The 22,534-nt window shown below is 39.9% G+C and overlaps 1 protein-coding gene and 1 long non-coding RNA gene across 6 annotated transcripts in view; one reads left to right on the forward strand and one right to left on the reverse strand.

The window, feature by feature from the left end:
* LOC309492210 overlaps positions 1–22,534 on the forward strand; it is a 153,536-nt gene that overhangs the window by 17,813 nt on the left and 113,189 nt on the right. The window lies entirely within an intron of this gene.
* Positions 1–22,534, reverse strand: part of cbfa2t3 (CBFA2/RUNX1 partner transcriptional co-repressor 3) — a 70,428-nt gene that overhangs the window by 17,430 nt on the left and 30,464 nt on the right. For all 5 annotated transcript variants that reach the window (XM_082160952.1, XM_082160950.1, XM_082160951.1 and 2 more), the window contains exons 2-7: positions 16,545–16,691; positions 14,938–15,179; positions 14,018–14,107; positions 8,379–8,560; positions 4,338–4,618; positions 3,111–3,196 (exon numbers count right to left, since the gene is read on the reverse strand). In XM_082160952.1, coding sequence (XP_082017078.1) covers positions 3,111–3,196; positions 4,338–4,618; positions 8,379–8,560; positions 14,018–14,107; positions 14,938–15,179; positions 16,545–16,691 — 1,028 coding nt within the window. The remainder of the gene's footprint in view (positions 1–3,110; positions 3,197–4,337; positions 4,619–8,378; positions 8,561–14,017; positions 14,108–14,937; positions 15,180–16,544; positions 16,692–22,534) is intronic.

Consider the following 22,534-nt stretch of genomic DNA (forward strand, 5'->3'; position numbering starts at 1 on the left):
TACAGGGAGAAACGGATGGAAAACAGTGGAAGAGCAACATTAGAACAGTTACAGTCACACCAACATTTATTCAGACATTTCAACAGTTCAGCACAGTTTATTCACTCTAGTTTAGAAAATGGTGATAAAATATAACAAGAATCAGTTGATATTTCTCTGGTTTTGTCCGTCCTTCTGTTAGACTGTCTCACACATGAATTATGTTGAATATCTGTCAGCTGTTAAATTTAACTACACTATTAGATAATACCAGTTTAGCTCAACCAATCACCAAGCAATGCTTCATTTTGTTCAGCCTGTGTGTAAAAAGAGCATTAGCAATTAAAGAAAAAACACTTCAGCAAAACATGATCAGGTCAAAGTGTCTGAATTATTAAATACAAGTGAACAGTCAGTGATAAAATAATAACAAATACACAGATTACAAGCAGAGATGAACAAAGTTACATAGTCTAACAGTAGTGTTCAGGAACAGAAATGAACAATTAAGCCTAAATTTAAAAAAACAATATGTTCACTGTAGAAATTAAATATAGTTGTATCTTTGTTAAAGCTGGATTTTGTTGTTTTATTAACATTAATGAGACAGTATTTGACACTGACACGTACGTGCCATCTTTTGCAGGTCATGCATTCTGCTTTACACGGATCCCGACCGAAACCAAAACACGGGAATTTTCTCTGTAAATCATCTGTGAATTTACAGTTGGGCTCTTTTTACGCTGTGCATGTGCCACTGTTGACAAGCAAGCGCTGCTCTGTCTCTCTCTTGCTCTCGTGGAGCTGAGGGCAATCACTGAGATGCAGTTTGACCAATGTTTGAGTTACGTACATGACCGACCGACCAATGGTGGCGTGCGAGAAGGCGGGACCTAAAGCAATAAAAAAGCGGCGACTGTGGAAAGCAAAAGCCGAATCCCGAACATTTTGGGGAATTGGCCGGACACATTTTTGTAGGTCCAAAAAGAGGACATGTCTGGAAAAAAGAAGACGTATGGTCACCCTATCTGAAACGCACCTCTCTCTCTCTCTCTCTCTCTCTCTATATATATCTCTCTCTCTCTCTCTCTCTCTCTCTGCGTGCACAGATAACAGCGCACGAGTCCCGATTTTCGCCTCTTCTTCCGCGTTTAAAATTCTCTGAATGTGTACGTTTAAAAAAAATGTGCAATCCAGAGTTGCAGTGAGAGGTTAAGCAACAATATCCCCGCAACATCTGTGCTGCCAGTGGGAGAAGCCAAAACACTTCATTCTTCCCCGATCCTTCTCTCTCCCGTCTTCCGCACACACCCACCTCCCCTCCACAACATCTCCCCTCATCCATGTGATGCCATCCCTCACTCTTTGAGTATGTTGTTGGCTGTATTTATTTCAGATTTGGATGGCGTCCAGAATAAGCCTGATTCCACAGACTGCAGGCCTCGTCTCAGCTGCTCTCTCCGGTGGGAACGTCCTCTCTCCATCTGTGGCCTTTTTATTCAGTATGTGTTTGAGTGAGGGGAAGTTTGTGTAGAGGCAAGGGGAGGTAACAGTGATGTGAGCAAAAAAAAAAAAAAGCGACATAAAGGCCTTGTTGGACCTGGTCACTTCATGTGTTTTCTCAGATACGATAGCTACATCAGAACGCAGGCTCACTATTGGCCGACGCTGGTCATGTGTGTGATGCTGAGTTGAATAAAGTCGTTATTTTAGTTTTTGTTTGCACACAAAAAGTATTCTCGTCGCTTGATGAACTTAAGGTTGAGCCACTGTAGTCACTTGGACTATTTTAACAATGTCTTTACTAACTTTCTGGGATGCAGATATCGATTACAGAGAAGCCTATGGAGGAGTGATCCAGCTCTCAGATTTAGTCAGAAATATCTTAATTTGAGTTCTGAAGATGATAGAAAGTCTTACGGGGTTGAACAACATGAGGGCGAGTAATTACTGACAGAGCTTTCGTCTTTGGGTGAACTAACCCTTTAAGCAACAATAGCCTAAATGCATCTGGTTGTTGAAACCACATGTACATTTTACCCCAAAATGTTAGAAAATAAACGTGTGAGAGCGTTTTATGGCTATATGACACATTATAGCCAGATATTACAATGATTCTGTGTATCTCTTCAGCAACGCCAACGCGCAAATAAAGCAGAAAGCACGTCGCAGACTCTCAAAACACAATCATCTTCATTAAAAGTAGTGAGACTAAATGATCTTTCCAGTGCTGATGCCGCTCTCTCTCCTATCGCGGTCTTTGATTTTGAGATTAGCTGATGATCAATGAAACGCAGCTCATATCTGTTGCTTTCACTGACGTTGCAAATAGCGCGGGAATTGAAGATATTTTGTTTGTTTTGCGGAGACACATTTATGTGGGCAAGTGTAAACTGAACCGTTTTAACAAATCTGATAGCCAGGAGTAAACAGGCCCAGTGTCATCCAGTTCTACCATCAGGTCTCCATCAATTTGACACAGCGATCTAACTATAGTGCTCTTGTTTTTAGCCTTCCCTCCTATACAACTTTCCTGTGTCCATAATGTGAAGTATCAGCTGGGCTACCAAGTCTGGATTTGCACCATCTAGTTACAAGTTATGGTTGTTCGACCACCTTGGATCAGCAACCATCTTGACATGATAAAACTTGTTTCCCCCCTAGCAGAGTAAACAACTCTCTTGCTCATGTTGCATGTATGAAAGATGATACACTGCAAAAAAAGATGTTCTTACTCAGTATTTTTGACTTGTTTCCAGTCCAAAATCTAAAAACAAAATCTTAAATCAAGATGCATTTACTAGATGAGTAAAATCCCATTAGACATTATGTCTTGTTATCTGGGGGATAAAATCAAAATGAAGTGAGTTTTTGCTTAAAACAAGCAAAATGACCTGCCAATGGAGTAAGAAAAATAATCTTGTTTTCCATTTGAATTCAGATTATTTTTCTGACCCCATTGGCAGATCATTTAGCTTGTTTTAAGCAAAAACTCCCTTCATTTTGATTTTATCCCCCAGATAACAAGACATAATGTCTAATGGCATTTTACTACTTAGGTAAATGCATCTTGATTTAAGAATTTGTAGTTATTTGCAGTGTAAAGGAAGAAAGCATCTGGTCACACATACGTTATCAAGGTGTTTCCATTCCTCAGCCCACTCGCGGTCTGTCAGCCGGTGGTCAATCACTTCCTCTTGACGGGCTCCATGCACGGCTATAACAGAAACACAACACCGCATTAGCATACACGCTAACACGAAAGAGAATCAATGTCCATGTAAGTGCAATTCTGCAATGCATTCCTGTTGTTGGAACTACAAACCAGGTGAAATCAGATATATACATACACCTGTGACTGTGCATGAGTTCTTGTTTGAAAATCCAGTTTTTAATGTTGTTTATATGTCTATGTGGTGTTTTTAATCTGCTTTAAAGGTGCTTTGTGTAATATTTAGGAGGATCTGTTGACAGAAATGCAATATCATATACATAACTATGTTTTCAGTGGTGTATAAAGAGCTTACATAATGAAGCGTTATGTGTTTATTAGCTTAGAATGAGCATTTCTCTCTACACACACCGCGGGTCTCCTTACATCCACATGTTTCTACGGTGGCCCTGAGCGGACAAACGCGTTTCCTCACTATGTTGTTCTTCATGATAAGAAGCTAAAGCTAAAGTCAGCGAATAAAACACTGACACAATGATGAACAAGTCACAATAATATTCGCAATAACATAATTTTACTGAATTATAAAGTAAACATTTCTTAATTTATCTTTGTAAAGAAACCTCATTGTTTAACTGGCTACTCTCTGCTCTCTCAGACGACGACATCACTTCCTGTCGGCCACAGTAACTTCTGTTGGGTGCAATTCGTAACCTCACCACTAGATGGCGCTAAAAATCCCACACTGCACCTTTAAGACAAACCATGTGTAAGTTCATAAGTCGACACCATTGCTGAGTATTTCCTCCTTAAAACTGCAGTGAACCAAAGACAGTCTCAAACACACGCTTTGAAATCGCTGGTGTTTCTGACGTCACAAACTACCTTGTAACCAATCAGATCAACGTGTGATCGTCAACCAGTGGATCTCTGAGCTGAGTGATTGAGTGGAGGCGGGGCTCATATGCATATTCATAGAACCACACATACTAAATGAGGCAAGGGTGTCGAGTTACATACAAGACATTTTTAAGCCATTAATAATTTATTTTCAAGGAAAAAACATCTAAATATGTCATTTCGGTGAGTTTTGACTTTGAATTATTGACTACAGGGGGACTTTAAAGCACAGTGGCGAACAACCCTGTAAACAAAGTAGTTTATTGGTTCATTCCACCAATCTGACCTGTTTGCCGGTGCCGGTCCCGCACGTCCCTGTGCTCCGCGTGTCTGTAAGCGTCTCTGTAATGGTGGGCGAGTGCCATGTCCTCCAGCCGGTAGTGCTGCGGGGCAGGAGGGTTGGGGTGGGGCAGGCCGTTGGGTGGGTGTGTTGGGAGGCCGTTTGGGGGCGGATGGGCAGGTAAGCCACTGCTGGGACTGAAACGCTGACTGGGACTCACTGTACATGGACGTTTGGCCAGGTGTTCTGGGTGCAAACCGTCCCGGTCCCCTGTGCTCTCTTTGGTCCTGTTGGAAGGAATGTAGAAACGCTTTTAGGAGATATCCAAGAGTCAAGTCACCTTTATGAATACAGCGCTTAAGTAAGTTCAGTGATGGTTCATTTGTGTTGTAAAAAAGTTTTTAATTTAGTTCATTTATATATAGAGCCGCTCTGGAGAAAACCGTGATGATGCGCTCTCTTTGGTCTTGTTAGAAAGAATGTAGAAACGCTTTTAGGTTTAAGATTTTTAATGTTTTTAAAAGAAGTCTCTTCTGCTCACCAAAGGCTGCATTTATTTGATTAAAAATACCAACAACAAAAAAAAACATAATATTGTGAAATATTATTACAATTTAAAACATGTGAATATATAGTAAAGTGTAATTTATTCCTGTGATCAAAGCTGAATGTTCAACTGTTGAAAACAGTTATTTACATTTTTATTTCAGGATTCTTTAATGAATAGAAAGTTCAAAGGAGCAGCATTTCTCTGAAACTGGAAGCTTTTGTAACATTAAACACGACCGTTCAACAGTTTGGGGTCAGTAAGAATTTGTATTGAATTTTTTGGGGGAAATAAATAAATAAATCAATACTTTTATTCATCATGATTAATTAAATTGATCAAAAGTGACAGTAAAGACATTTATAATGTTATAAAAGATTCTATTTCAGAGAAATGTTGTTCTTTTGAACTTTCTATTCATCAAAGAATCCTGAAATAAAAATGTAAATAACTGTTTTCAACACTGATAATAATCATAAATGTTTCTTGAGCATCAAATCATCATATTAGAGTGATATCTGAAGGATCATGTGACACTGAAGACTGGAGTAATGATGCTGAACATTCAGCTTTAATCACAGGAATAAATTACATTTTAATATATATTCTAATAGGAAAAAGTTATTTTAAATTGTCATAATATTTAACAATATTACTGTTTATTTTTTATTTTTAAAACCAATCTTACCGATCCCAAACTTTTGACTGGTAGTGTCTCCAAGAGGATAAAATGCCATTGATAGTTTCACATTCTTGCAGTCTATCCTCCTCTTTACTCTTGTGTCCAAATGTTGAGGCCAGCTGTGAGCCATATGTGGACTCAAGCCTTCATATACCACGAAGCGGAGTTAAATCCCAACCTCTTAATCTTTCCCGTTCTCACCCGTCTCTCTCTCTCTCTCTCTCTCCTGAACTGTGAGAGCTGCTCCCTTTGGCAGATGTTCAGTGACACTGGCGTTTTGGATCCATCTGGCCTGCGCTGTAGTGTTGATAATAATCTGTTTAGCTGAGTGCATGAAACACGTGTGTGTGTGTGTGTGTGTGTGTGTGTGTGTGTGTGTGTGTGTGTGTGTGTGAGGAGCTTGTTTTCTTCTTGCACTTGAGAGTAGAGTCCAGTTGCACTGCAAAAAATGCTTTTCTTACTCAGTATTTTTGTCTTGTTTCCAGTTCAAATATCTACAAATTCTTAAATCAAGAAGCATTTACTAAATGAGCAAAATCCTATTAGATATTATGTCTTGTTTTCTGCCAGTGGGGTTAATGAATTATTTGTCTGACCCATTGGCAGATCATTTTGCCTGTTTTAAGCAAAAACTCACTTAATTTAGATTTTTTTTTCTCTCCAGAAAACAAGACATAATATTTTATAGCATTTTACTACTTTGGTAAATCCATCATGAATTTTGAATTTTTTTATATTTAGACTGAAAACAAGACAAAAATACTGAGTAAGAAAAGCATTTTTTGCAGTGTGGCTCGGACATCTGACTCTGACTGCATATATATATATATATATATATATATACACGACACCCCATCATGCCCGCCTCCGCAAGCAACCAAAAAACGTCAGCATTTCTGCAGTTGTTGCCAGATATCCCACAAATTAAAGCAACAGCTCGGGCTCCTGTCGTGATATGGTGAGCTTAGGGTTTTCTGAGATGGAGGTGTATGGATTACAGTAGGGGATTGCCTCTCTCTCTCTCTTTATTCATCCCTCCCTCCCCCCGGATCAGTTCAAGCAGGGGTTCAGCAAGATCACCATCTGGACACATCGCTGGCATATGGGCATCTACCAGGGAACTAACAGGAGACGGTGCGGATGAGAGAGTAGAAGAAAAACAGAAACAGACAAACGGGAATATCGGCGCTTCAAATCCCTCAGTTAATATTTTGATTGTCTAAAGCACTAGATTTCTCCCCGTTCTGTGTGGAGCAGGGTTCGTACCGACACTGTAAAATCAAATTCAAGGACTTCTCAAGCACTACTGTACTTAAAAAAAAAAAAAAAAAACATTTATCAAACAATATCTTTCTTTATTGTCTTTTAAAATCTAAAAAAAAGGTAAATAGAGAAATAAAAATAAACCAATAAAACAAAATGGTACAAATAAAGTGCGGCAGATGCAATGACTGGTAACTTTAACCATTGAAAGGATACGATGACAAAGATATCGCTTTCCTTATTCAAACTGATTTTTTCTCCCATGAATATATGATTGAGCTGAAGAATTAAAGCTGTATCATATACTTGGATATTTATGAGCAATATCACACTCATAGCCATGTGAAATGGCTCTATATCAATATCAGACGGACTGCAGCGTTAATTGTGTGTGAAAAGATTGTTTTATCAATAAAACTAAAAATAAATTTCCCATATATTGTCTTTCAATAATTCAAGCACTTTTCAAGTTCTTCTTCATAAAAATGGCTGTTTTCAAGGGTTTTCCAGGACTTCAATTTCCAAAAGTCAAATTCAAGAACTTTAAGCACCCTGTACGAACCCTGGTGGAGAGAACGATCACTAGCCGCTTTTCCATCACCCTTCAAATTGCACAAATTAAAATTGAAAATTGAAAATACGCCCAATGGAAACACGTCAATTTCGCAAAAACTCCCATTTATCGCAAAAAAGGTTTTTCAGGCAATTCGAAAAAGAAATATTTCGCAAAACTGCAATAAAACCAGTTTTTTAACACTCATTCTTTAAAGATGTGTGTGTTTGGACAGAAGACGAGAGACAGAGTTCTTTATTAAACTCATAAAAGACAAAAGAATTACAGGAATACTGGATTCTAAACAACAAAGAAATGCCACAATTCATCAAGATCTTGAAGCAGAAATGAGGGAGAAACGGCCAGAAACACCTCACATGAGCCGCTCACGAGTATTTCAATCATTAATCATTTCAATCATTAACCATTATTCAATCATTAATGGCTTTTCTTGTATTAATGATTGAATAACACGCCTACGTTTCTTTGCATTAATAATAATAGCTAGTGCGGGTCGGCTGAGATACACGTAAACCTACTAACATCGGTCACCATGATGTTTGGAATGATTTATCGCGAGAGGAAACAATTACGTTTTAGTGGCATTACATCGGTTAATGGAAACGCCGTCATTTCGCAATAGTTTTTTATCGAAACTTAGAAAATATCGCAATATATTTGCGCAAATCGGTAATGGAAACGCAGCTCCAGTTGCTATGCATATGCTTTTGCGTGATGTTAGAGCATCTACTCTCTCTCTCTCTCCTCCTCATGGCCTCGTTCTGTGTGGCCTAACCTTTACACACCCTCCGCTCGTTACACTGAGTGTGTGTGTGTGTGTGCGTTTCAAACCCAGACATGAAGAAGGATACCCAGGGCAAGGTTGTGTTGACATTCACCGTTAGCTGTCTGCATTTCTTTGCCTTTTGCTTGACTTTGCAGGTATTTATGACTGGAGGTATTTGTTATGAAAATGGTACACAGAAAGACAAGTGTGTGTACCTGTCCGGGGTCCGTCTCTTGCCGTGCTCGTTGAGTTCCAGCATGATCTCGGAGGAGTCGAGTGGAGAGCTGGCGTTGGCGTCCAGCAGAAGTTGTTCATGTTGGGCCAGATACTGTGCCGGGGTTTGCTTCGCCATCCGAGCGCAGTGAAGAAGCTCTCTCTGCAGGAGCGGCAAGTTCGCCTGCCGGACACAAAGAGAACGCAAATGTGGGTGAGAAAAAGGAAAGCATTTTCTAGTTTGCACCAACACAAATCTTCATGTCCAGCCTGAACAGTGCAGGTCTAGCCAAAACCAGGCTAGTGAAGCTGTTTTACCATGCTTTTCTTACTCAGTATTTTTGTCTTGTTTCCAGTCCAAATATCTGTAAAAATTCTGTGAGTGCATTCACACACATCCCGTAAAGATCCCGTAGAGACACGTGACGTGTAACGTACGCGTCAAAAACATGTTGTGGTACAATAGCGCAAGTGTTTGCTTTGAACAACATGGCGGCTGATCAGGCATTAGATGTTGATGTTCAAATTTTGTTGTTTATGTACATGTTTCGTGGTCAAATCACAACTTTTTTTCGATTATGACTTCTTTTCAACGTCTTAATTCGATAAGCCGTCACAACAACACAACCCTTACGGCATTGGTCCTCGCTTTTGTTCACACCGGGCGCGTTCCGGGACTGATCCCGGCAATGTTACGAGGTCCCCATCCCGGCTACCCTGGGAAAACCCAGACAACTTCCGGCAAATTTAGATTTGCTCTGCAAGTAGTCTGGCAAAGAGCTCATTCAAGTCCATTTCTAATCCGTCGAAATCACGGCACCAATCAGAAACGTTGAGGCGGGCTTTACACAATGACAATCGCTCTGATTGGTTTTAGGTCTATCCAATTGCGCCCAGAGGCATTTGAGCGACGTCCGTTGGTGATGCCCCTTTGGAAATGAGTTATTAATGAAGCTTTGCCAGACCATAACTCAATTACTACTGAGAATGGTCTGGTTTTAACCAGGCTACATCCCGGCATCATTCCCGGCATCATTCCCGGGACGTGTGCGTGTGCGTATTCGTGTTCACACAGACGGCACTCTCGCAATTTTACGGCAATTTCCCGGGATCAACGCGCTGTGTGAAAGGGGCTTTAGTTTTGATCAGGAGATTCAGTACTCTTTCAGAAGATGCGTAATAGCGCCCCCTACCGTATATCAGTGGAAACACGGAAAACCGGAAAATTCCATCAATGGCGGGGAAAGAGTTAATAAAGTAAGACTTGTTTTGTTAAGCAAGTTAAGATCTCTAGTGGGGATAATCATTGGGTTATGCTGGTTTGATACTGGTTGATTTAATAGTAAGATGGTTAATCTAATTAACTACTGTATAATTGTAGTTTTTCTGGTAAAGCTAGTTAACCAAAGAAGTCTTGCAGGATACCCTTATGAAAAGAAATTATATTTCCCTATATATGAATGATCAATATATTAAATGGTTTAACAGTACATTTGAAAATATACTGAATAATATATTGTTACAATATATTGAATAATACATAAGGAATTGCCGCTTTTCATATATAAAAAAAATATGTGACAATATATATTACTAATATATCATAATGTACTGTATGTAATTTAATATTCAGTAACACAGTTCATAATATAGAGATGTACTGTATATGTGATCAGATATGGCACTGCATGTGTAATATATTGCAGACAGCTTAAACACACATATATAGAGAAATATACAATGTTAGATATTTAAATTATTTGCATTTAATAGTAAGATGGTTGATCTATAATTTTAGTTTTTCTGGTAAAGCTAGTCCTAGAAGAAGTCTTGCAGGATAGGCTAGTTAAGAAGATGGGGTCATCTAAAGCTAAAGACAAGTATTGACCAGCAATGTTGGTCTTTCAACATGATGATGGTGAAAGAACGAGAGAGTATGAGATAAAACAGACTCTTTCTGTGGCCCACCGTGTGTGTGTGTGCGCCTGCCGTAGGAGAGCTCTCCCTCGTTCTTGTTGTCTTTTTCTCTTTGGCTGTCAGTGTAACACTACACAGCTGGCTGATGATACAGATGTGTAACATCAACACTCCGACAGCAGTGTGTGAGAAATGTGCCGGGTGCCATGTACACAGGGCTCTGCTTTGAATAAAACACTCACACTATGAGAGATGTCTTGTGTAGTCTATATCTGGGGGGGGATGCAACTCCAGACCAAACATTTTCTTGTTCCTTTCTGTGGTCAATGGATATATTAACTATATACAACAAGTTATGGGCGATGCATATTTCTTTTGGAATAGTTATTTCTTGCAAAAGCAACTGTTTCTGCGAGTGTGGCGACTGATCATTCGGTGGCCCTTATGTATAATACATTATCAATGTCCATTATAATACGTTAAATCTTTTTATTAATAATTGTAACCATAGTTAAAATGCATTATAATATTAGCAGATTCTGAAATTGGTAGTTTGTCACGTGTTTTAACGCGTTATACTTTCTAAAGGTGTGTTCAGTGAATTATAGTGGATTATAACTGTGCTTGCAATTATTCATGAGACCATACAGTGCATAATAAGGTGCATTACAAGGCAGAATTACTGCATTAAAAATACTTTTAGAATGCATTATACATAAGGGCTTTATGTAAAGTGTTACGAACATTCTTTTAGCACATAACCCAACAGTTTAAAATCTGTGTCATCACTATATATACAGTCAAACCAAAAATTATTCAGACACCAGATGTAATTTTTTATATTTTTCACTAGTGTGTTCAGGACACTATAGTTCATTTATGTAAGTGAGGAGAGCAAAAATAAAGTAAACTGTGACCCAAATATTCTTCATACAGGGACTACCAATGACATTTAAAATAATTTGGGATAAAAAATTACTCAAACACTTTGACCTGATCATGTTTTGCTGAAGTGTTTCTTCTTTAACTGCTAATGCTCTTTTTACACACAGACTGAACAAAGTGAAGCATTGCTTGGTGACTGGTTGAGCTAAACTGGTATTATCTAATAGTGTAGTTAAATTTAACATCTGACAGATATTCAACATAATTCATGAGTGAGACAGTCTAACAGAAGGATGGACAAAACCAGTCAAATATCAACTGATTCTTGTCATATTTTAGTACCATTTTCTAAACTAGAGCGAATAAACTGTGATAATGTAAGAAATATGTCTGAATAAACTTTGGTTTGACTGTATATGTATATTTATTTTGTGTATATAAAAGTTAGGTTTATTGTATTTGATCAGTGTATAGTCTGTGGAGTAACATTCAAGTACGTTTTTTCATTGCACTTGGTAACTTGTTCACATGACAATAATAAACACTAGAATTTGAATGCATATTTATTTTTAATTATTTTCAAAAAAGTATGCAATCAACATTTTTAAGTAATTTAATTTAATATTCCGATGATGTACTTTTGTGCATTGATGCAAGGTCATTTGAGGAGGCATCAGAATGAATCTGTGTGTTGAGCCCTGGATCTGTGTGATGTCTGAGGACAGAAAGGGATCAGCGTAAAGACAACAGCGGCAGAGCAACGGAAAGCTGCAACCCGATGCAACATCTGCCAGAAAATCTTCTTTGGCCCACACCACTCCTCTCCACTCTGGGTAAACACAAGTGTGCCAATTTTAATGAATCACAAATGATGGCCATATGGAGCACTAGATCAGCACAGACCAGGGAGGGGGATTTGGATTTGGAAGGGGTTTCGGATGCTTTATCAAATGAACTTCACTCATCTACACACACAGAAATCCGTGTATCCGGGGGTTCGGGAAACACTGAGTCTGTTCATGTGTGTTTCGATGCTGGCCGCCATCCATCTACCTTCTTTTTGTTTGTCACTTCGCCTGTCTCCACCCCGTCCCATATGGTGCACCATAAGGAAGAGCTCCTCGTACAGATACAGAAAGACTTTAGGAACTCGGGAGGAATAGTCTCAGACTCAGACGGCACACCCACAGACTTTTCATCCACCGGCTGATTCATAGTGCACAAATGTTTTTTTTTTAAAGCTCTCAAAATGGAACTTGATTGGCTGGTTTTATGCACTTCACAAGAGTCAAGGCTCTTTCACACCGGACGCGTAACGAAAAAGCGAAACGAAAAAGCGAATAGTTCGCGTCAAAACCATTCACATGTATCCGCGACGCGAATTTGCGACGTCTGTGACGTTCAGAGCTTCAACGTTCCAAAACTTTCGCGCCGACAGCTGAGAAAACATGGACACTTCATCATCATCATCATCATCATCATCCAGTGAAGACGAGCTTTTCATTTTCTTTAAAAGACAGAAAAGAAGGTTTTGGGTGCACCCGATCTTACAGAACAGAGAGTCTGAAGGGGATTATGCTAATGTCCACTCTTAGTTTCCTTTTTCCTCTCATAGGTGTCCCTGAGGGTTTCCCACAGCTTTTTTTTGTGTCTTCAACTAAACACAGTGCGTTTTCTAATGTCAATACACATTACATGTAACACACGAATTGACAAATTACAATCATTCGACTAGAAACTGTAGATATCACACAAAGAATGTATAGATACTAAAAGCAGCCCTAAATAGTCTCACTACATTTTGTTTACATGTTCAGAGTAAACACGGTCTCTGTCTCTATCTTTGACGATAATAGTGTTAGCTACCTATCCCAGATGTAGTTTAGCCGGCTAGCCTCCACAGCACAGGACTATACAACGACTAAAACTATCACACAACATACTCACAGTCGGGATAACCGAGTTGGTTGGCAATGCTACGCCACACAATCGTTGTAGTTTGTGATTGGCTGAAGCCTTTTCTGTCGCCGCAAAAGTAAAAAAAAATCGACATTGAGGCAAAAAAAATAAAAGTTGTTTTTCCGCCGCGGCACATCCGCGTTCGGTGTGTAAGCGCTCATTACACACACAGCTGATCACAAAATAAAACCATCGCGCAAATTATTCGTGCGTCAAAATCGCGTCCAGTGTGAAAGGACCTTCAGGGCGCACAAATTTTTATTTGAAAAATTGGTTTCACTTTATTTTGATGGTGTCTTTAACACATTCTGTTGCCTATAAGTAACATAAGTAGCACCTACATGTCTACTAACTCTCATTAGAGTATTAGTAGAGTATTAGTAGACTAGTAGGATTAGGGTTAGAATCAGTTGACATGTAGTTGCACAGAGTGTCTGTTGGAGGAACATCACAATAAAGAGTTTGCAGATATTAAGCAGATATTCCACTAATACTGTAATGAGAGTTAGTTGACATGTAGTTGCATAGTTACTTGTAGTCATCAGAATGTTCAGAAGGGACCATCAAAATAAAGTGTTACCGAAATATGTTCAAATCTGCCAATATGTTCAAAGCACCTCCAAAGAAGAACTCTTTGATAAACTTTGGATAGCTGGATAAACAAGATATCCTTTAGCACACTTCTTCAGAGTTATACATGATTAAACCTGCTCCTAAAGCGTACTTTAGGTTGGTCGCTTTATAGTAAGTCAGACGGCCCTTTCCGTACTACTCAGAGCAGTGTGGAACTTCATCAATAGTCCAAATCCTGGCTATTCAAGATCGCTGTAAGTGAAGAACTGTGTCTGTATGAGATGGACGGTTTTGTGGCTGTTCTTACCTTGAGAAATGGAATGACAAAGGGACGCAGGGGAAAGTTTGTGGCTTCCTGAAGTTTGGCGTGGAACTCTTCAATGGTTAGGGTTGAGTTCTGATGAGACAGAAAGGGCAATACATTTAACACTTAGTAGAGAAAAGAACTGGAGACGGCACACACAGTTAACCTCATTCTTCCCTCGGGTCGTTTTGACACGGAATTTGTTTTAGGGGTCCAAGATCCCAGGACTTTTGTTGCACTTGAACCACAAATACACACATACATTTTTTTTATGGATTCGAGGAGTTTTGGGGTTGAAATTTAAAAAAGTAACAAATCCTTCAATCACGGGTCAATTTGACCCCTTTAGGAATGAATGGAGTGCGAGGAATGCTTCAGTCCACATAGAAAAACATAAAAATGCTCAAAACTCAAACTAAAAATGCTAAAACTTGACCAAAAAATTCTTTTATAATGTCTACATGTGTATCTGGATGCATACTGAAGGGAACTGACTTTAGGACCCAGCGGAACAGCTCATTTGCTCCATATAGAGCTATAAGGCCATCTAGTGGCCAAGAGTTATGAAATATCATGTTATATTATATTTTTTTCCACAAGAGGTCGGCAAAGACACCCTGTGTAAGATATTTAGAGCTGATTTAAAAGGGTTATGCATGAAATTGTGAGTTATTTTGAATTTAAGTTGAAAGGAATGTGAGCAATGTGCTTAAATTACAATTTATGTATTATTTATTGATCAAATCTAGTAATTTAAAAGGTAAATAAATAAAAAAGTGCATTAAAAAATAGAAAAAAATATTAAATAAAATAAGCTTTCTGTACACACACACAAAAAAATTTGGTATAATTGTAGGGCTTCGGGTCATTTTGACCCGCGAGGGAAGGATGAGAGTTCAAGGATAAAGACACCAGACACTCACCACTAGCCCGAGCACGAGGCTGCGTACGCGCTCTCCAATCTCGGGCGAGATGTCGTTGCCGAACTGCTGTAGTGTGGTGAGAAAGCGCTTGAGCTTGCAGAGTTGTCGGGCTCCACACGCAGGAGGGAGTTGCTGGGTTGGAAGAGAAGCAGTAGAAGAGGTGGCCGGTCCGTTGCTGAAGCCATTGGGAGTCGAAGGAGCTCCGTTTAGCGTAGTCGGCGAGTGACTGCTCCCGTTCAGCACTGAAGAAAGAGATCCACTGTTCGCATTAGCATTGTTTAAGTCACGCCAGGCTCCTTTGCTCTCTTTTTTATCCATCTCAGTCCCGGGAACCCCCCTCCAGGAATCTCCAGACGGCACATGCATCCCGAGAACAGCCAAAGAACACACTGAGACTACAGATACGCTTCGACAGTAAGGAAAAACGTTGCTCTGTACTCTTCGCTTCATTCTCCACACACTGCCATCATCTCAGCACACTATCTCTCTCCACAACATACACACATGCCAGTGTATTGCTTCCCACTGCTCACCCACTCACTCACTAAGACACAACTATAAGAGGAACGTGTTAAAGAGGTCCCAAAAATAGCCCCCTGGACTGGGTTACTTTTATTCCGACAGCAGGTGTGCAGCTAAATCTGGCTAGTGCACATGTCTACCAGCTGAGAGCAGATTTGCAGCTTTCAGAGTCCAGGTCCACACGTTTGCATCTCTTCCCTCCACTCTTTCCCCTTTCTTCCGATTATCGAATGCCTTCTCTTCTGTTTTATTTGTGTGTTACCTGTTCCCTGAAGCCATGCCCACAGATAAACAGACATTACTCGAGAAGTGGACACAGCGTGAGGGCTTAGGCCTTAATCCTCTGGGACATTGGGAAGCATATGATTGTGCAAACACAGCTTGGAGGGTCCAAGTTGGGAGGCATGTTCACACTGCTGGGTCTATGAGTGTGTGCATGGCTTCATGTTGCAGAACACAGGGTCTTTCATTTCGCTTGTGCCCCTTTTTATCTCGCCATTCCAGGCCGGACACATGTGGGTTTACCATGTGACTCCCACACTTGTGTTCTGGTTTTAGAGTGGCAAGCAGGCTTCGCTACGACCCATGCAACAGGTGAAACAACAAGGCCCGTCATTGCTATATAGGGTAGCGAGATCTGATGCTGCCCGCGAATGCGAATCCCCCCTATGCAGTAAACAAATCTCTTGCTGTCTATCCTAAGCACTCACACTCCCAGACAATGGCTCAACCTACCATACACAAACACTCGCAAACACACTTACTCATGTTACAAGGGCATTCTGTGCTATAGCAACACTTGTTGAGCTAATAGAGACTTATATATATATATATATAAAGCTGTGAGGTAGTTAATCTGCTTCATTTTTTTTTTTTTTTTTTTGGGCTAGTAGAAGTTTTGAATGGCCAGTAACTTAAAAAATGTAGTAGCCAGTGAGTGAAAAAGTTAATTTCAAACCCTGCTTGTAACACATATTTGCAGCGCATTATGAATTGCCAGTCTAGACCTGGTTTTCTAGGGCGTGATGATGAATGCAGCAAGTTCACAACACAAATCTACGCATGTTTGTCGTACGATCCCTTACTTGTTGTGGGTGTGAACGATGCACTGCGATTGGCTGCCTGGCTGACAGCGGGGGGTGGCGGAGGCATTGTGGGCGGAGTCGACCTGGGCTGGGTTTTGACATCAGCAGGTGAATCTGGCATCGTTCCAGCCTTCTGTCCGGTGCTACCTACAAATCACACAAAACAGTTTTATTCTGTTAGAACTTTGCCATCCCAAAAGTAGTCAGATTGATAATGAGAATGTGCAGCTTTCATTTAAAAATTATATAAAAACTTGCATTTAGATTTATCAACCAATATATCGGTTATCTATGGAAGCTTGTTTCCGCCACAGAATAAAACATTTTAAAAGATAATTGCGAGTTTACATCTTGATGCAATTCTTTATTTCTCACAATTTCGAGTTTATATCAAACAATTCTGACTTTATAACACACAATAGCAACTTTATAACACGCAATTCTGACTTTATATCACACAATTCTGACTTTATAACACGCAATTCTGACTTTATATCACACAATTCTGACTTTATATCACGCAATTCCGACTTTATATCTTGCAATTCTGACTTTATAACACACAATATTTTATATCACGCAATTATGACTTTATATCAAGCAATTCTGACTTTATATTACGCAATTCTGACTTTATAACACAATTGCGACTTTATATCACGCAATTCTGACTTTATAACACACAATAGTGACTTTAAATCAAGCAATTCTGACTTTATATCACACGCAATTCTGACTTTATATCAAAATTGCGACTTTATATCACGCAATTCTTACTTTATAACACGCGCAATTCTGACTAGGCTATATCACACAATTGCGACTTCATATCACGCAATTCTGACTTTATAACACAATTCTGACTTTATATCATGTAATTCTGCAAAAACCCATATCTCCCAGTAGAGTGCCATGGCCTGCATCTGAAGCACGTCTGCTAAGCATCTGGCCACAGCTCTGACCAATACATGGACACATAAAAGCTGCATGGCACTTGTTCAGACTGTATCATGTTTGACACATATGTTGTGTCTTGTTCACGGTGCTGGATCATCATGCGTGTGGCATTCTGTTTTCAGACTCTAGTGACTCATAATATTTCATAGCAGTAAATCTGTCCAGTCTCCGCTGATGGAGATAAAGCGTGGCTTTGGCAGAGCGAGGCTGAGGGTAAATGTCACCGCTGTTGAAAACTTCCAGTCACACCTGTTCTCCTACTCAGCTGCTGCTGACGGGACTCCTCTATAACCCAAACCCCCCAATCCCCCCCATCACCCTGACATCCCCATCAATGTCCTGCTCCTCCGCCTGTTGTTCACTCTTGTCTATCGGATGGACAGGCACTTGACAGCCAGTCACAAGTGCAACTGGATCTGCTGCTGTCCATCACCGAGACTGAACGCTTCACACCGACCCTCATCTCTGCTCCACTGTGGGACCAAACATGGCAAGTCTTCCTCACTTTTGTATTGGCCCGTATTGGTCATGTGACAATCCCTTTACCTACTCGGATACCTAACTGTGGTGTCATATGCTGATCTCCCAGTTCTGTCCTGAAGGAACATTGTCGACAGTTATGGGATGGAAATAGAGTTTCTATCAGAGTTCATGGTTCGGTGTCCCAACAAATTCCAGCAAATTCCAAATCCCAACAGTGTTTTTGTTGGATCAGTGTTTCAACCCTGTTGGTGTTTGTTTGGGCAGTGTGAAAAACACATGTGAACAAACTTTTATCATCATGAGATTTAAGCATGTGATGTGTATATCACTGCAGATGTTAATGTGTGTGTGTGTGTGTGTGTGTGTGTGTGTGTCAGATGGTACTGAGATTAGCACACAACATCATTGGTGACAGCTCACATTTGCTACTCTTTACCATCGTCTGTCGCCAAGAGGGACGCCTCTATGCCACAAACGTCAATGCTCATTTATTCCATAAGATCTGATAAATGTGTATAAATTTTGCATGTGGAATTTTTTTTGGGGGGGTGGACTTTATAATTATGGTATGTATGTTGCGGTGTAATGATCCATCTACGTGATTGTTTTGTTACTGTATGATTTTACATCTTTGCTTTGTTGTACATTTTATATGCTAATGACAATATTCAGTCGTGCAAATCAAATTATTTTGTGTGTAATTCCTTTTTCATCAATTATAATTGCCAAATTCATTTCCCATGGCATTTACTATGGAAGCTTGTTTTCCGACACAGAAGGAAAAATAAAAAAGAGTTTTTCCCGCCTTTTTATCCCACAATTCAGACTTTTTTTTCTCACAATTGCGAGTTTACATATGTCTCGCAATTCAGACTTTTTTCAGAATTGCGTCATATAAAGTCGCAATTGCGTGTTATAAAGTCAGAATTGTGAGATATAAACTCGCAATTCTGAGAAAAAAATATTTTCGTTTTTTTTACTTAGAATTGGACTTTATAACTCGCAATTGTGAGTTTATATCTCACAATTCTGAAAAAAGATGTCCGAATTGCGAGATATAAACTCGCAATGGCGTGTTTTGAAGACAGAATTGCATGATATAAAGCCGCAATTGCGAGAAAAAATATCCGAATTGCGAGTTTATTTCTCGCAAATGACTTTATAACACGCAATTGCGACATTATATCTCATAAATCTTAGAAATAAAGTCAAAATTGCGAGATGTAAACTTGCAATTGTGAGATAAAAAGTCACAATTATCTTTTAAAATGTTTTATTCTGTGGCGGACACAAGCTTCCATACTTTACTGAGTACTTTAGGATATAAAAAAAAAAAGTGCATGTCCAATTATAATGATGCATGCCCAGAAAAGTGGCATTTCTTTTTAAACGTAGATTAAATACAGTAAACGCACAAAGGTAAACATTAAACGTGTGCATGTTCCACCGAGCATGTGTTGAGCAGCAGGCGCCTCTTGTCTCAGTGCTGTCACTCACTGTGGATCAGTTGCCCTCATTTCTCTCCACTGTCACCTTCAGTCCGATAGACCTCCCGAAACACAGCACAACACCCTGACCGTGTGCGGGGGCCACCAGCCCAGGCCATGTTCGGAGAAAGCCCCCATCGACATGTCATGTGCAAAAATAACTAAACGTACAGGGTCACAGCCAAACTACTAACAGCCAGATAATTGGTGCTCGACCTTTGAGGGATGACAGCTGCAATAGGGTGACGGGGTACGAGACGTGCTGAGGGTCCTGAGGAGACAACATTTCTCATGTTTCTGTGTTTTAAAGGGGACATATCATGAAAATCGTTATTCCCATCAAGATGTGCTTCATTTTTTTAATTTTGACAATGCACATCCCAAAGATTTTCAATGAATTTAAAAGGGGGACATATCATGAAAATCAGACTTTTTCAGTGTTTAAGTGCTATAATCGGGTGCATCTACCAACACAGAAAAACGTGAAAAGTGACATCCTAGTAACTTTGTTTTGGTGAACCTTTCTCTGCAAGCATGCTCCCCTTCTGGCGTTAGAAGAGGATCTTATTATAATATTACCAGCCCTTAATCTGCACATTAACACACACGGCGCCGCAATTTGGTTTTTGCATGCGACAGCAGTGACCAGTTCTAACGCAATGGCAAAAGTTGAGCACAGACGAGCACTGAACACTATTGACCAAAGAATGTCCCAGCTGTCTTATTGTAAAGTGTTACGCATAAAATAAAGGAAATGTGTAAAGAGAAAGAGCGACTTGTGCTGCCCCAGGGCAATAAACATAACAGGGTATTAGGACTAATGTCACACTGACCAGAATATGCACTAGGGTTAGTAGTGCACTGGTCTATGCATCGCCGTCTCTGTCATTGCCAAATGTAGACAGGTAGAGAGAGAGAGAGAGATCTCGCTAAAGCCACAAGCCCTGGCCGTCCATCTGTCACTCGGCCCAACAGCTTTCGGTCTCAGTGGGGACATTAAACAAAGAACAGTCACACTGACACACATCAGTCACACATAACCTGAGGACACATCGATGTTAATATTCAACAGGAGCCACATGCACGATCTCTGTCATTTGAAATGATTTAAACTTAAAAATATTAATAAAATCCATTCACTCCCTTATCGTTTCCTGACACAACAACAGGCCATAATCACTTATTTTAATGTACTCTTAGGGGAGCAACACATGGTAATTCCCTGCATGCATTCTCAAGGGATTCTGGAAGTTGCCATGGCCTGAAGCAGTGGCGTGAAATCCCACAGGAGGACTGGGAAAGAGAACGAGGCGCTGTCGGATATACGCGGACACAAGGTGAGAGAGGCAAGTCGGCCCTGCTCTGCCTGTTGTGGGATTACAGATATCTGATTAATCTGACCAGCTAAAGGACACAGTAGGACACACACACACACACACACACACACACACACACACACGGCACTGGATTTCACTTTTAATACATTAGAAAGTCCATGTATGAGCCCCTTCTCTGACCATCTGTGCTTCCATAAAGCCCAAACAAAGAATTACTTAGATAAGATACGAAGAGAGACATTGTTAACCGAACAGAATGACCGCTTCATTACTGGTAAAAGTATACTGTATATGCCCACCTATAAAAATCACTTTTTAATACTGTATCTCAGTTGTTTCTCCAAAACAGCCTTAAAGTCTCCCAGTGGTGAAAATCATGTTTTTAATGTTGTTTATATGTCTATGTGGTGTTTTTAATTTAATTTTAATTTAATCATTTGCATATTCATTTTTCAAGGAAAAAAGACATTGTTATTTTGTTGATCAAAGATGAGTTGTAAGGGATACAATTATTGGTTACAGGGGGACTTCTAGGAGATAGTAAGAGAGACAGATAGAGTGAATAACTCACACAAAGCTATTGCTGGTCACCAGCATAAGGTGTGTGTGGGACCAGCATGGGATGCTAGTTTTCTGGCATGGAAAGCGGGAGTGGATTGATATTTTAATGAAACTAAGAACTAGTATACACAGCTTTAAAAATAAAGCATGTGCATACACAGTCAATCATACCTTTATGAGGCACAAGAGTCACACTGTGAGATCAATAAGCCAAATAGATCTAGCTCACAATGTAATACGCTTTTACCAGACCTCCTACAGATGTGTGACTTGATCCTCAATGCTGTGATTCTGTAATGATGTTAAAGCAGTCTCTCTGGGCTTCGGCCCTGACCATATGCTTGATGTCTGGAGGAAAACGCACGTATAGGCCAGCAAAAACTAACCTTGTCCATCTGCTATTGTGCTATAATCTGATTGAAGGAGGGGAAAAAACACCACAAAAGTGCTCCTGTTTGTGATCCCAACACTTTTTGGGAGTCTTTTGAGATCAGCAGATATTTGCTTTTAGGTAAAGATCCAAACACACAAGAATCCAGGCCCAGAATTCTGGTTTCTGTGATGTGCTCTTTTTAGAGTTAGTGTGTGTGTGTGTGTGTGTGTGTGTGTGTGTGTGTGTGTGTGTGTGTGTGTGTGTGTGTGTGTGTGTGTGTGTGTGTGTGTGTGTGTGTGTGTGTGTGTGTGTGTGTTGTGTGTGTGAGGGTTGTATTTAGCTATACTTAGTTAGAAGTATAAACTTCTCTTTGAGGATGCCCAGGGTTACCATCAAAGGTAAAATAAATCATAAATAAAGTGCTGTTTTGTGTTTTTAAATAGAGTAAATAGGCAAATATACTGGACAAAAATGTTCTTTTAGAGTTACCATTAAGGTTACTCTATAGTCATAATAATATGACTTATATAACAACAGCAGAAGTCTAGTGTATGACCTCATTTAAATAGCTAGGTACACGTGTGTGTGTGTGTGTGTGACGTGGCTCCTTGCTCACACTGGCACTTGTTCTAGCCATTATAGTTCGTCCTGTGCTACCTTTCACTCAAACACAATAAAAAACCCTCAAGGTAACCCTCTCTCATCATTTCACATGGCTTCTTTTCCCTGTCCCTGTAACTACACACACCCCCCTTTCCCCTCCATCCAACCCTCTGTAATTCCCCCAGTCTC

The sequence above is a fragment of the Leuciscus leuciscus genome, assembly GCF_965113295.1.
Source record: "Leuciscus leuciscus genome assembly, chromosome: 2".
Lineage (NCBI taxonomy): Eukaryota > Metazoa > Chordata > Actinopteri > Cypriniformes > Leuciscidae > Leuciscus > Leuciscus leuciscus.